At 44.8% G+C, this 15,620-nt stretch overlaps 1 protein-coding gene across 2 annotated transcripts in view; it reads right to left on the bottom strand.

The window, feature by feature from the left end:
- LOC140076236 (putative methyltransferase DDB_G0268948) overlaps nt 1-15,620 on the bottom strand; it is a 42,986-nt gene that overhangs the window by 17,947 nt on the left and 9,419 nt on the right. For both annotated transcript variants that reach the window (XM_072122752.1, XM_072122753.1), the window contains exons 5-6: nt 3,601-3,711; nt 1,787-1,887 (exon numbers count right to left, since the gene is read on the bottom strand). In XM_072122752.1, coding sequence (XP_071978853.1) covers nt 1,787-1,887; nt 3,601-3,711 — 212 coding nt within the window. The remainder of the gene's footprint in view (nt 1-1,786; nt 1,888-3,600; nt 3,712-15,620) is intronic.

Below are 15,620 nucleotides of genomic sequence, written 5' to 3'. Positions count from 1 at the left end.
TGACCACACAATCTTCAGTGTGCCATGAGATGGGGCAGGAGATTAAAACGGCAAATGTATCTGGGCTGTGTAAGGAGTGAGAGCAGCAAAGGATGTTGTCCCATCTCTGTGTGCAGGAGAGCATATAGGACCTTACTGCAGTTCTGTTTCACCCTTCCCACTGACTGCACTGTTATCTCTACCACTTGGTACCAGCTGTGTGTGTTCTGGGCAGCACTTCCTCCTATGCCTGAGATTACTAGATTGCAGTTATTGTGAAATACACACTTTATGGTGAGTGTTGGAAGATTTTCTAGTAACTATGGTGGCCATGTATACATTGCTCATTTCTCAGGTCAAACACTGAGACTGCTGTCTTCCCTCCCATCCCTGCTCACACTTGTTCTGGTGGGGACATATAGCTGAAGTGAAAGAGGTGGCTCTTGTTAGTGCCCCTGCAGTGTGCTATGTCCAGGCCTGGCACCAGCACCCAGCTTACCTGGGCAAGTCCCAGGACCCAAGGGTGCAGGAGGGGCCCACTTGGGTGCCAAACAAAAACAATTCTGCTCCCCCCGGATCAATTGTACCAGTGTCACTTTAAGACACTGGTACAAATGATCACCTTCCGGCTTGTGTAGTTTACTGCCTCTATTCTGCACCCCCGATGAGCAGAATACATTTCCTTGTTCCCCCAAAGCGTCACTCAGCAATGTACTTGTAACAATGTGGTTACTGGGGGGGGGGGGCACTAAGGGGCCCACTAAGGCTCTGTCGCCCAGGGGCCTACTTAAACCTGGAGCCGGCCCTGACTATGTCCTCTCTGTTCCCTGTGATACCTGGTCTACAGTAGAGTAACTTTTAAGGTAAATGTATATAGGTGAGTGTGCTTGTATGTATGAGTATCCATGTAGACTGATATACACAATTTTTTGTATGCCTATGGCCAGGGTCGTAACTAGGAGAGGAAGGGTTCCATAGCAGACTTTTGAATGGAGCCCTCCTTCCCCCTCAAAAAGCATTTACACATTACATATACACACAGATAATGTTTATAGACCATATATACACCAATACAGTATATACAGACCATACACCATATACATTCATACATAGCATAAACACACACATTTATAAATTCATACACAATATACTCATTACAGACAGTCTTCTTATTCCAGGAAGGTCAGTGGCCACAGAGCTAACTTCACGCAGCCTAGTAGCCGCTGACCACTTGGGGGAAGTAGACAGCAGGAAGTAGAAATTTCCAGTCCTGCCATTCTGCCATCCTCACCCTTGATATTTTGTAGTTGAGCTGATGGTTCAGCTGTGAGCGTTGGAAGAAGTGCACTGTTATATATGTATTATGCTGTACAATATGCAGTGTAATATGTATATAATGGTGCCCATCCTTCATTCTTTAGTGTGTCAGGTCGGGTGCAAGGCCCCCTTACTCAGTGGGCCCCATAACAAATGCTATCTCATCTACCTTTGTAGGTACACTCCTGCCTAGAACACCAAAATACCTTGTCCTGACCCTGACACAGCACAAAACTGTCTAGTTGTACCAGGCACTGGTCATACGTGCAACACTATACGTACTATACAATAAGTCTTTAACAGCCCGTATCTCACTACAAGCCTGATGTTTGCTTTTCATTTTATCAGCAATGTTGACCTAGAATAACACCATTTGAAAGTAAGTCAGTTAAATCATCTAATTAGACTTGTGTGAATAGGCCACACCAAAATTGCTAAATGGATCACCTAAATATATTTTAATAAAAGGAAAATATAAAAAGCTAAAAACCTTAATTTGTCTGTATATGGAATGCAATCAAAAATTTCCTTGTATTCTGTTTGGACATGATGCATTTTCTCATTTTGATAGTTGGTCAGAAAATCCTTAACCTGGAAAACATGACAAGAAAGATTTGCATTTTGCCCATAATCTGGATTGAAGTATGACCAGTATGACATCTTTGCAGCTAGTTGTACAGTAAAATATAATGGGGCAGATTTGACAATGGAAGTGCAACATTTTTTAGTCTTACATTAGTAAGGTCTTCGCTTTGAAATAGTTCAGCGTTAGGGCTATTTCACACAGTCAATGATCAGTGAGTGATCAGAGTTATATGTCACAGGCTGACCACACAGCTTGGAAATGGATTCCTGTTTCTTTGCTAAACAGCAGCCCTGTAGCAAGTATGAAACAGATAAAACATTGACTAATGCAAGAAAATTCTATAACCGATATATTTCTTGTGTCCAGTATATCGGTTAAGTCCTGTCTATATATAATTCATAAAACTGTTTCCGGTCATACAAAAAACAGCATGCATTTTATTCCAGAAAGTATCCAAAATTTAATAACTCATTTAAGGCATTTGGCCTCAGGGTTTTTATGTTATAAATTCACTGTCTCTCACTTTTTAATAGTTGTCTGTCTTGATCCCTTCCACGGATTTTCATACTGATATTGGCGATTGCCAAACACTATAGCTCCTTAGAATTTGACTGATGTTTTTTCCTAACATATTTTGCCACTGAAGTGGTGTGGAAAGTTTTTTTCTTTCTCTTAGATTCTGCTTGCATTTTGTCATAGTTACTAATGCGGGTTTTGTGTTCCCTAGCTCAGGTCCTAAATTCTCTGATTTGTTTGTCTCTGTACAGTAGGCTACGAAAGCAATGAAACGCATAAATTACAAGTTGTGCAGGTAATGGGGCACATTTACCAAGAGCAATGCTAAATGCAGTTTGCCTGTGTATAATGCAGAGTGCACCAGATTCAGGATACCTGGCGCCCCTTTCTTCATGAATCTGGCACCCCCTGCACTGCTCGACAGAATGAACCACTGTTTTTTTTGGTGCACCTTTAACATAGGGCATGCAACACAATTCTGGTGGACTTGATAAATCTGGCGCACGGTCCATCTGAGCACCGGAATGCCCTGTAATTTGTGTTGCATGATGCCTAGTGCTGCTGTGGTGCAGACACTCCTTAAATACCTGTGCAAACAGTTTGCAATTTTAAGAAAGTACAAAGTATACCAGAAAACTGGCGCACAATCCTTAGTAAATGTGACCCAATATGTTCTCTTATGTTGGGCATGGTTTTTCTGTAAATCTAAAAATAATTTTTCGTTATGAGGACTTGAGATACTGTACAAAGGCTTCAGGGGTAAGAACCTGGATATAAGTGCCGCTTACTAATATTGTCCCATTTTCATGAGTGCATTACCTACATTGAAGCCATTATCTGTAAGCACTTTATCCTCGATTGCTTCAACAGTTTGTAAGGTCTAGTTACTCTTTTGCCAGGGACGATTAAAGATTTCATTTGTATATGGATCCCCGAAAGAGCCTGTGGTGAAACAGTTGTCAGGACGTAGTCCTTCAGCACTGCAGACAGAGATGAACCTCTTTGCTGCAATTTCACTTGATGAAAATTATTTTTTCATTTTAGACTTTTTCTTTGAATCCAAGACAGAAAAATTGCATCTGGTTTTATAAACTTTATTACAGATCCAAAACATTTCTATACAGAATAATCCATAGGTAATTTTATAGCTTCACACTTTCAAATAAAATATATTACTCTACTGAAATTTTCTAAATACTGACCTCCAAAAAAAGCTTAGTCAACTGCTCTGATCGATATTTGTAGTGTAGTTCCATATTGAGTGTATATGTATAAAAAGCAAGGCATCCTCCAGGCTTAAGAATCCGGTCCACCTGAAATAATATGGTTTAAAGTATGATCAATGCTGAGTCAATTCACAATAAACACCCAGATGTATAGCAAATAATATAAAGAAGTGTCCAAAACCTTAAAAATCTGTAAATGAAATAAACAAATGTTGTTCTTCCCCAGGGATCCAAATACAAATAAACAAGAGAAAAATCTCTTCCTCCTGATCCACAAGCAAAGTTCAGCTGATTCCAGTATTTAGCCCATAACAAAATTGCAAGGTTTAATTGCAGGGTTGTCTCACTTACAATAATGGGCATCTTTTTTCTCCTGCTTTTTGCATCATCAGTTTTTTTGTGCTGTTTGCATTGTAAATCTTTATACATCCTTGGGCTGAATAATATATTGTTAGAACACCTTAAAGTGGTAGCCCAATCATTTGATAATTTCGATAGCTTATCAGAGCCATAGTTTGTGCGACCTAAACTTCTTGTATGAACTACCTTGTAAAGTTTAGCCACTTTATTCTACTCCTTTGAATTCTGCTATTATTTGTATTATCTCTTCTGAGTAGGAGATTTGTTGGATGTATACTTTCCTTAAACTTCAAATTTTTCAACTTTATAGTTGACTGACCAATTATTTGCACTGTGGTTATCTTATCACATACATGCCCTTAAATGTCCTCTCTTGGAATGTAAGGGGAGGCTTGTAAATGTAAGTCATTCACTGCATGTGATTTTCTTACAGAAGACCCACCTGATCACTAAGACCACCTGACTAATCTCAAAAGCTTAGATCCAATGATCTCTACACTTGACTCATAATAGACATTTTAGAGGTGTTTCTCTTCTTATTGACCGATCTGTATAATGGTAGGTGATGCAGACCCATATGGTAGATTCATTTTTACTTATACACATATAGACTGTCATCCAAATGTTTTCCTGGCCGTCTACATCCCTCCTACACACTCCCTGCCTGTTCTGCATGAAGAAACCTGTTTTGCGACCATTGTGGTAATTTTGAAATTGGATAAGAACCCAATGGAATGTGGTTTCATAGGAGTATATCCTTTCTAAATTTGGATTATAAAATCCTCACCAAACTTATAGCTATTAAACTGAATAAGGTTATTTCCACAATTCTGATCAAGGTAGGTTCATGCCAGACTGAAGAACCTCAGACAACTAATGTTATCACTCAAGTCGTTGTACCGAATGCGTTTTGCTATTGGCCCCACTTTTGCAAATGGACATCATCCTTTTTCCCTTCAGAGAGGCACTCACCAGGGCTGCCCTCTATCTCCCCTATTATTTGCTTTGGCCATAGAACCCATTGCTATATAGCAACATTCTGACCCTACATATGCGGGTATTCTAAGATATTGATATTATCGACTTCTACGGTACGTACTCAGGAGTTCATATAAACCGGGACTATCTTAAGTTTCTCTTCATCCCCGGTCATACACGATCTCTCAGTCACTTCCTACTACTGGCGATTAAAGCTATAACATCCCTTTAAGCACTAAATTTCCATCAACAACCATCTCTTTTTACAACTAAAAATAAAATTCAGGTAGAAGAGGAAGGGTGTGGTCTAGCTACTGATTGGGGCTTAACTACAGTGGTAGCAACCATAGAAACCGCTACGCGTCACGCAGTGTGAGGGGCCCTGAGCTGATACTAAAGAATGCACCTGCAACACCCTCGCCGATGCAAGGCAGAGGCGTTGTTGTGAATACGTCCCACCATGTAGCTTGCAGCCTGTGAAGGGTCTGATCAACCCCACAGCATGTCACTACATAACAACTACATAACACAGATGAGCACTGCAGTGGTAGAATCTGCCTGGTAAGGCAGGAGTTAATTGTTTTCTGTGATGTAATTCCAGCAACCAATCACATGTGTTATACTGTATGTCAGTGAGCTGAGATGTAATTGGAGGAGTAGCCACCACCTGACCAGTGGGAGTAACAAAACCCCTGGTCAGGAAACTTCTAGAAGTCAGTTCTCTCTCAGAAGAGAGTGCAGTGTGAGGAGAGAGTTCACTCTCTCAGATTAGAGACTCAGAAGAGTCAGTGCAGCCAGCACATCAGACAAGAGCAGGTGAGCCCAGCTTCCTGCCTGAGTGTAGTGAGTTAGTGAGTGAGGAAAGGGGTATTATCCTACCTTCAATTGTGATACCTGAAGCAACCCAGGACAAGCTGAAGCATCCTACTAGGACACAGCTATCTCCCAGCCTGCCATTGCATCCAAGCTGATGATCCATCCTGTGGCTCCCTCCAACTACATCTCCAGCATTCCACCATTCTGTCAAGGCAAGTTGCTACGGTTCCTGTCGGTTCCAATAAAGAACTGTAAGTTGTTTTGTTCAACATCTGCCTCCGTCTGGTCCCTGCTACTATGGCTGCCACCATCACGGGCACCCTATCCACTTCACTGGGACTCATACTCCAGACCCCAAAGGGTTGCCCCAGGGAGAACCGCTATAACAGCCTCTCCCTCATCATTTCTTGCCAACACCACCCTGCTGGAGACCTACCAGGCTGTAGGACAGCCCTCCGGTTCCCCATACCAAGCACCATGACAATAGCGTGCCTAGGCCGCAACCGCCAGCCACTCAGGTACTGGGGGCCCCGGCTGTCTCCAGGCCCCAAGAAAAGGCTAGGCCCCGGTGGGGGATGTTGCAAGTGGCGTCACGAACAGGATTTATACTTCTGTGCCTTATACTGGCACTATAGACTGTCCTTTATTACAAAGACTGTGCTGCCTAACCCTGCTGCCATCCGGGTTTAGGCCCAAGTGATTGTGAGCATTTTTACATTAAACTGTAGTACTGCTGCCACATGCTGTCGAGCATCACTCCAGCACTCAAGAGGTTAAACCCTGCAAAGAACTTTGTCAGCTCTGCTACATCCGGCGCTGCCGCGCCTGAAGCATTTACCTCAGAGGCGAGTGGCGCAGCACGGAATTCCAGCCCGCCAAATCCTCACTGGCGGGAACTCCAGAGTCGTCACCAGGCTCCACCTCCCTGCGCGAGTGGTGCGAAGTACCGTGGAGGAGGAGCTGGAGCGTTTGCGGCCGGCACCGAAGAGGGTTAATCGGCTATCTTGGATTTCGGCGCAGGCCGTGCCTGTAGCCTGCCAGCAGCGTGCGCCTCATCTGAAGTTCCGGCACACGTGTCCTGGGACTGGAGGAGAGCACCGCTGAGCATCACCAACCCCCTGATGCCTGCCGGACATCGGGAACGGAGTCCCTCGTGCAACTGAGCTGTCCTGTCACCACGGCTGATCCTGAGTGAGTACCGCTGGGGAAGTTAAAGGGGGGTAGAGATTGTTTCCGAAGCTAGGTTATTGGCTCACCTCCCAGGGAATAGTGACTGTGTCTTAAAGTGCCCACATCCCATTCTAGCCATCGCCCATAGCAACGGACATTGTGTAACCCTGCAGACTTCCCTCAGCTAGGCCAGTCATGTCCGCCCAGGACGAAGATACGGGACTGGAGCAGGTCCCGTCCCCTGGTCCCTCCTCAGGGTACCGGAGCATGTTAAGTCCTCCAGAGAGTCTCTTCAGCCCTGCTACAGCTAGTGTCCCTGTGATCCCCACCATGATGCCTCTGACTATGCCCTACTATCTGGGGGCCCCCTGGTTACCCCACTACGAGGGAGAATTACACACTCTCCCTGAATTCAGAGACAAATTGTTAGCCACCTTCGCACTGTACCCGCTCACAGAGGAACAGAAAGTGGGCATCCTAACCAGGCAGTTGAAAGGACCCGCTCTCCGGGAAGTCAAGTCTTGGCCCCGAGAACAGCGTCAGAATGTGGTCCAAATTCTTGATAGGCTGCGCAACACCTTTGAATAGTGTACTGTTTCAGAGTTGAAGCAGCAATTCTTCGGGAAAAGACAGAAGCCCCAAGAGTCCCTCCGAGACTTTGCCCTCTCCCTACAGGAGACATGGAAGGCCATAACCCGTCTTGATCCCAAAGACGCTGAAACCTCTGGCCAAACCCTGAGGGAACAATTCATTAATGGACTTGTTGATAGAAATCAAAGGTGTCAACTAAAGATCATCTCTTCTCAACATGCCCAGGCCTCCTTTCTTGAGTTTAAGGAAATTGTCATTGACATATTAGGGGACCGACCGCCTACTGGACCGCAGAAAGAGCCTTAATCCGTGGAAATGGAGGACTCTGCTCTAGCTTGCCATCCAACGCAGTCGACATCACCTACTCCTGCGGCTACGGAAGTTGCTGGCTTAGCAGGACAGGTCCCTAATCTGGTGGACACCCTGCATAAAATACTCGATCGGTCGGCCTTAATTGATACCGGCTCTCAAGTGACCACTCTCCGGAGTGCTGCCTTCAAGAAGTGCCAAGGAGGAGCATCCTTAGTCCAGCCTCCTAAGGCTTACTTGAACATTATTGCTACGAACGGAAAACCCGTACCCATCCGCGGCTACTGGGAGCCCACGCTAACCATTGGAGACACTGAGTTAACCAGACAGGGCGTAGTGGTACTGGGTACCAATGTCCTCCGCAACTGCTACCCTGAAGTGCTGAAGGCTCTCCACGACTCCCTGCCAACAGTGCCCAACGGTTCCCGGAAGGTAATTCAGGAGACTATGCAGGTTCTAGCGGCGCAACAGAAGTTTGCTGGCCCTAATGGAGAAATCTGCAGAGCCTGGATCAAGGATCCCCAACCTGTCCGCCTTCAACCTGGGACTGAGACGTTAGTATGGTGTCGAGCTTGCATGGGCGTCCAAGGTCAAGACTACCAGGCGATAGTAGAACCTCTACCAGCTGATGAAGACCTACCCATTCTAGCCGGCAGGAGCCTAGTCACTGTATCCCGAGGACAAGTACCCATTCGACTACTAAATGTGGGAGACTCCCCAGTGGATCTGAGAAAGTACCAGGCCGTAGCCACTCTCTTCAGCGTTCATCCTGAAGACTTGGTGGAAACCTCTCTGTCTGCCTCCCAACAGCTGGAAGTGAAGCAAAGTGCTGAAGGTGAGCCTGCCGAGCAATCCTGGTGGCTTGAGCTCAATATTGGAGACAACGATTTTACTCCTGCAGAGCAAGTACAAGGTGTCCTGGATGTCGTTATGAAGCACCACCAGGCCTTCAGCAAACACCCACTGGATTTTGGGCAGACTACCCTGATCCAACATACCATCCCTACTGGCTCTCATCCTCCTATCAAGGAGCGGTACCAGCCCATACCTCCAGCCCGCTACCAAGAGGTGAAAAAGCTGGTACAAGAGATGTAGACAGCCAACGTTATCCGGGAGAGTCACAGCCCATGGGCTGCCCCGCTGGTCCTTGTGAAAAAGAAGGATGGAACCCTTCGATTCTGTGTTGACTATAGGAAGATCAACAATATCACCCACAAGGATGCCTATCCTCTGCCTCGAATCAAGGAATCCCTCGCAGCCCTAGGGTCAGCGGCCTACTTCTCTACCCTGGATCTGACCAGTGGCTACTGGCAAGTGGCCATGGCGCCGGAAGACAGAGAAGACGGCTTTCACCACCCCAATGGGCCTGTTCGAGTTCAACAACATGCCGTTCAGGCTATGCAACGCCCCAGGCACATTTCAACGGCTGATGGAGAGATGTTTGGGTCATCGCAACTTCGAGACCGTCCTGCTATATTTGGACGACATCATCATCTACTCCAAGACTTATGAAGACCACCTCCACCATCTGGCTGAAGTCTTCCAAATCCTGATCAAACATGGGTTGAAGGTCAAGCCATCCAAGTGCCACCTGCTACAACCTAGCGTCAGGTACCTGGGACATGTGGTGAGCGCTCATGGAATTGAGCCAGATCCAGAGAAGATTGCAGCTGTCCACGACTGGCCTACCCCATCAACCATACCGACATCAAAAGCTTCCTGGGATTTGCCAGTTATTACAGGCGTTTTATCCCGAAGTTTGCCCAGCTGGCGGCACCCCTGCAAGAACTCCTAAGGGGCCTGCCAAAAGAGAGCCAACGTTCCCTAGTATCCATTGAGTGGACAGTCGAACGAGAAGCTGCCTTCCAGATGCTCAAGCAACGGTTGACTGAGCCTCCGGTGTTGGGATATCCAGACTACAATCAGCCTTTCACCCTATACACCGATGCCAGCAAGCAAGGCCTCGGGGCTGTACTATCCCAGCTCCAGAACGGAACTGAAAGGGTCATAGCCTACGCCAGCCGTTCCCTCCGAGAACCGGAACAAAACGACCAGAACTACAGTTCCTTCAAGTTGGAGTTTCTGGCGTTAGTCTGGGCTGTGACCGAAAAGTTCAAGGACTACCTGGCGGCATCCTTCTTCACTGTCTTCACAGACAATAATCCCTTGGCGCATCTGAACACCGCTCGTCTTGGAGCACTGGAACAATGGTGGGCCTCCAGACTTGCCAACTTCAACTTTACCATCAAGTACCGGGCTGGTAAGACCAATGACAACGCCGACGCTCTGTCCCGTCTCCCTGAGAGGGAGACCCTCCACGGATGCTCAGTGAGAAGATGTGGAGATGCCAGCGTTCTATGCCCGGTTTGTGCGTCAAGATGCCCAGAGAGTTTACTCCTTACCGTCAGAGGCAGTGCCAGCTACTCCTCAAGAAGAGTCAGAGCCCCCTGCGGAAAAGGACCTCTGGATAAGTCTTCAGGCTGATAGCCGCACCATAGGAGAAGTAATGGACTATCTCTCTAGTGGGCGAGTGCCTGAAAGAATCCGCCGCAGAAGAGCTGATGGAGAACTGTCTTAATTGTGGCGCCAGAGAAAGACTCAAAACAACAATATTATGCAGAAGGAGAACAAACTGGGTGTATGCTGGCAAATATGGCCCAGACAGAAACCTTTTCCATGGGCTCCGAAACCAACAAGGGATGTTGTTAACCGATACGGCAGGAGTGCTTTTATTTTTGTAGGAGTTTGTACTCTTCTAGGGAAGTGTATACAGAGGAGCAGTTGGATCATTTTTTGCAAGCTATTACTTATCCACAGCTGAGCAAGGAAAAGAAAGGACTGCTGGTGGCACCAATATCTTTAGAAGAATTAGAGCAGGCGGTGGCAGGTATGGTGAATGAAAAGTCTCCTGGGTTAGATGGTCTCTTATTGAAGTGTTTTTTAAGTGAAAGTTATTTGTTGGAGCCATTGCAGTATAGCTTTAAAATAGGCCACGTATTTGCTTCTTGCTAGGAGACACTAAAAGTAGCGATTCAGGAGTTTAGGGATCCGCAGACTGGCAAAACTTGAACAGACCATTTAGGGTGGTTGGCATAATGCATGCATATTAGTCTGGCTTTATGTCATCTAAGGTCATAGCACACATTCTGAGATGTCTGTTTATCAACCTGCAGGTAGACCCAGTCTATGCAAACAGTAGAGCAATATTATCTCTTGACATTTCAAAAGCGCTTGAGTGCAGCTACCTGTAGTTGATGCTATGTAGAATGGCTTTGTCCCGCTATTCAATCAGTGGGTACAGTTGTACAGGGCTAGTGGCAAGTGGCTTGGCTAAAGTGAATTGGGCGTTGTCAGATTATTTTCATCTGGAGAGGGTTACTAGATATTTGCACTGGCAATTGAGCGTGGGCTGTTGAGTGCACCAACAGTTATTTAGATTTAGGAGAGGATAGAGCTTCACAAACCTGATAAAAATGAACTTAATGCCTCGGTTGCTTTATGTACTTCATAGGCCCAAACCCCTGATGAAGCTGTATATAGAGCAAAACATTTTGGGGGGCTGTGTGTCAGTTTTAACTAGCAGTAACATAGTTGTGATCAGTGACCTATTCCACTCTACAAGTAAGCATGAGCATGCAAGTTACACTAGGGGACAGTGTATGAATATTAGGAGTAACAGCTGTAGGTCTACTTGGAGTTGCAGTTGCAGCAGTGATATTGAATTGGGGAGTGTGTTTGCGATGGTGGAGTGAGCCAATATATGCCTACCTAGTGACTACACTTATAGTCATCTGTTTGGATAAATCGACCTACTGAGCTAAGACCTGAGTGGTAGACACAAGATGCTGTAGAAAGGGACAGTTCTCTAGCACCAGCAGTGATATTTTCTATACTGTCAAGTGGACAGAGCGATACATCTTTTGTGCATGTAGATGAATAATTACCTAGTCACAGACCTAGCTACTAGGAGGGTAGACACTGTTTCCAATTGAAATACCTGAAGAATATCAAAGGGGACATTCCCATACTTACAGAACACAAGTGTGTCTAGTATCATATATACTGTTCAAGCTCACACTACCACTACCGTGTTACCAATAGTAATAAAGACATTGATCTATCATTACACGCTGTGATCAATAAAGTCCTGTATTGTGAAATCCCGCCACTGCAACCCCACTTTACTTCACCTTGTTAGAGTGTATATTCATTCAACATTGGATCACAGTCAGGATTTTGCCAGACACTTACCATATATACTTGTGTATAAGCCAAGTTTTTATTTTATGTGCTGAAAAAGCCCTGGTCGGCTTATACTCGAGTTAGTATAAAAAGCACAACTGAAACAGCATGTGTGAGGGAGCCGGGCAGCTATGTCAGCAGGGTGTCAGAAGCTAAATCACCCAGGATAGATCGCTGGCTGATCTGGCAGAGCGGGGGAAGAAGGTAAGAGCTGCTGATCACAAGGACGGAGTTCAAGCACGTGCAAGGCTGAGCCTGCAAACAGGGGAGATACAGCACCTTTTCGACATCCTGAGAAGCAGTACATACGGAGGTTCAAGTCAACAGGAAGGTCGGCAGGTCAGGTCAGCAGTGTAAACACAGGGGACTGTGTCTGCAGAGGGAAGAGCAGTCCGAAATACAGCAGCTGTGTGTGTGCAGCCAAAAGACAATTGCAGCTGCACTTCAGGTACCTGAAGTGTATTTTAGCTGCACTTTCAACTTTACTAACAATTATACAAGTTGTGTAACAATTAAATACACTACTCCCTGCTAATCAAATAGACTGCTCACTATCTGCAGGACATAATAAACTGACTGTGCTCAAGTAGAACAAGTGTAGTCTGTCTGTCTGTGCTCCTAACATGTGTGCATACAAGGACTGTTACATCTGCACATTAACATCTAAACAAACTCAACTGTGGCTTAAAGTGGTGTATTAACTAATGTATTTCATTACTCAGGGAGCCTGTGACCAATGCATTTCCCACCCTCGCCTTATACTCAAGTCAATAAGTTTTCCCATTTTTTGTGGTAATATTAGGTGCCTTGGCTTATATTCGGGTGGGCTTATACTCGAGTATATATTTATGATATCTTTGAGCAAACATTTTTCCTGTTTGACATGTCTCTAGCACATGCTTTTTGTGTTAATGGTGTGAGACTAAGGTCCTCCCATTATCTATAACAATTATAGAACGGTTGATGTTTTACAATCACAAGTTATTGTTCTCCCTTACAGAGAGGGTTACTGGTACAAATTCTTCACATATCCGTCCATGATCTACATATCTTAAAAAAAAATCAAAGTTATTGGATGATTATTCTCTCATGGTGTGGTATTTTCAATGGCCAACAGTGTAATAGCTTTTTCAATTTTTTTTATTGAAGATTTGTGTATAACATACCGTATTTACTCGTGTATAAGCCGAGTTTTTCAGCACAAAAAATGTGCTGAAAAACTTCCCCTCGGCTTATACACGAGTCAATGCTTATAATTAAAAATGACCAAAAAAAAACAACTTATTTACTCACCCTCCGGTGGCCCCGATGCGCAGCGCTGCTCCCCCGATGTCATCGCGGCTCCTCTTCTGGCTTCCCGGCTCCTCTTCTTGCTTCCACGCCGTCTTCTGTCTTCTTTAACATCGTGTTGGGCGCAGCCACTGTTCTTCTCCCGTGCGGCGCCTAGTATGACGTCAGCAGCGGTGCGTCATACTAGGGGCCGCACGGGAGAGAACAGTTGCGGCGCCCAACGTGATGTTAAAGAAGACAGAAGACGGCGCGGAAGCAAGAAGAGGAGCCGGCAAGCCAGAAGAGGAGCCGCGATGACATCGTGGGGAGCAGCGCTGTGCATCGGGGCCACCAGAGGGTGAGTAAATAAGTTTTTTTTTTTAATTCTGGGCTGACTGTATACTACTAGGGGCAGTGCTGTATACTACTAGGGACAGTGCTGTATACTACTAGGGGAAGTGCTGTATACTACTAGGGGCAGTGCTGTATACTACTGGGGGCAGTGCTGTATACTACTGGGGGCAGTGCTGTATACTACTGGGGGCACGCTGTATACTACTGGGGGGCAGGCTGGGGTGGCTGTATACTACTGGGGGCATGCTGTATAATACTGGGGGGCAGGCTGGGGTGGCTGTATACTACTGGGGGCATGCTATATACTACTGGGGGGAAGGCTGGGGCGGCTGTATACTACTGGGGGCAGGCTGGGGTGGCTGTATACTACTGGGGGCAGGCTGGGGCGATTGTATACTACTGGGGGGCAGTCTGGGGTGGCTGTATACTACTGGGGGGCAGGCTGAGGTGGCTGTATACTACTGGGGGGCAGGCTGAGGTGGCTGTATACTACTGGGGGCAGGCTGGGGTGGCTGTATACTACTGGGGGCAAGCTGTTTATTATAGGGGGCTGGCTGGCTATGTATTTGGCTGGGTCTGTGACCAATGCATTTCCCACGCTCGGCTTATACTCGAGTCAATAGGTTTTCCCAGTTTTTGGTGGTAAAATTAGGAGTCTCGGCTTATACTCGGGTCGGCTTATACTCGAGTATATACGGTATGTTATGGTAATTGTTTATTTTGATTATGTGCATTATCTCATTGAATGTTAGCTCTAGACTGGGTCTAATAGGCAAACTGTCAGTAAAACACTAATAGATACGGTAAATTGCATTGCAGAAGGACTGCAATATATTGTATGAGGGATCAAGGTATGCCCAGTTTAAGTTCCCTGGTGGGACAGTGAAAAAAAGTTAAATAAAATAAACAAATACAATATAAAAACAAAAAAACAGCACAAAAATAACTAATTTCCCTATTTATATTCATATTGTGTTAAAAAAATGATATACCCCCACAAAATTGCTAGCGTCCTTATTTATACCTGTATTGTGAAGGATTTAAAAATAAAATAAAAAATAGCATTTTTAGTGCTTCCAACTTCCTAAAAATATGTAATACAAAGCAATCAAAAAGCCAGATGTGCCCTATAATAGTACCAATCTTACCATTCCTTTTTCCTGCAATAAACAAGCCCTAATAATCGTCTTTTGATTAAGGAATTGATTAAGGAATAAAAACTTTATATTTCTCAGAATATGGCAAAACATAGGCAAAGATGTTTCCTTGCTAAAGCAGTAAAACATAAAAAATACTAACTGTATCACAGAACTACTTTATTTTATACTACAGAATAATTTTAATATGTTTATTATACTGTATGACGTACTGTGTAAAAGTTTTAGTTAAAAAAACGAGTGGCAAAACAGCTGTTTGATTCTTTTCCGCTGCAGGAGTTAATACATTTCAATCATTATGCTGTTTTTATGATAAAACATAGACCCTTGCAAAATATAAATCTTAACACCAAAAACAAGCCCTCATATGCCCACGCAGGATAAAAAATGTAATTGGAATTTAAGCAGGGAAAAAAGTGCCATTTTGGGCCATGTCCTTAAGCTGTTAAAAATATTGTTAACAGGCAGTATTAGGGGAACTGTACACAAACCCAAAATGGAGAATCTGTTAGAAAGTAGTTCAGGCATTAGCAACCACTGTTCTCAAGTGAGCCAATTAAATTACCGTATATTAGTAAAGAAGGTCAGATTTACAGCTCAGAAAACCAAAACTGATTTATTTAAAAAAGTTTTTAAAAAAAAAAATAATAACATACAACATGATGAGGCCACAGGAAAATAAAAAACTGCTATTGGATTGAACATTCAAAGAACATGCTTTCTACAAGGAAAATTCTCACTTCCACCTTC

Source organism: Engystomops pustulosus, chromosome 8 (assembly GCF_040894005.1).
Source record: "Engystomops pustulosus chromosome 8, aEngPut4.maternal, whole genome shotgun sequence".
Lineage (NCBI taxonomy): Eukaryota > Metazoa > Chordata > Amphibia > Anura > Leptodactylidae > Engystomops > Engystomops pustulosus.
The sequence above is the reverse complement of the archived record's forward strand: the minus strand, read 5'-3'. Positions and strand labels throughout refer to the sequence as shown.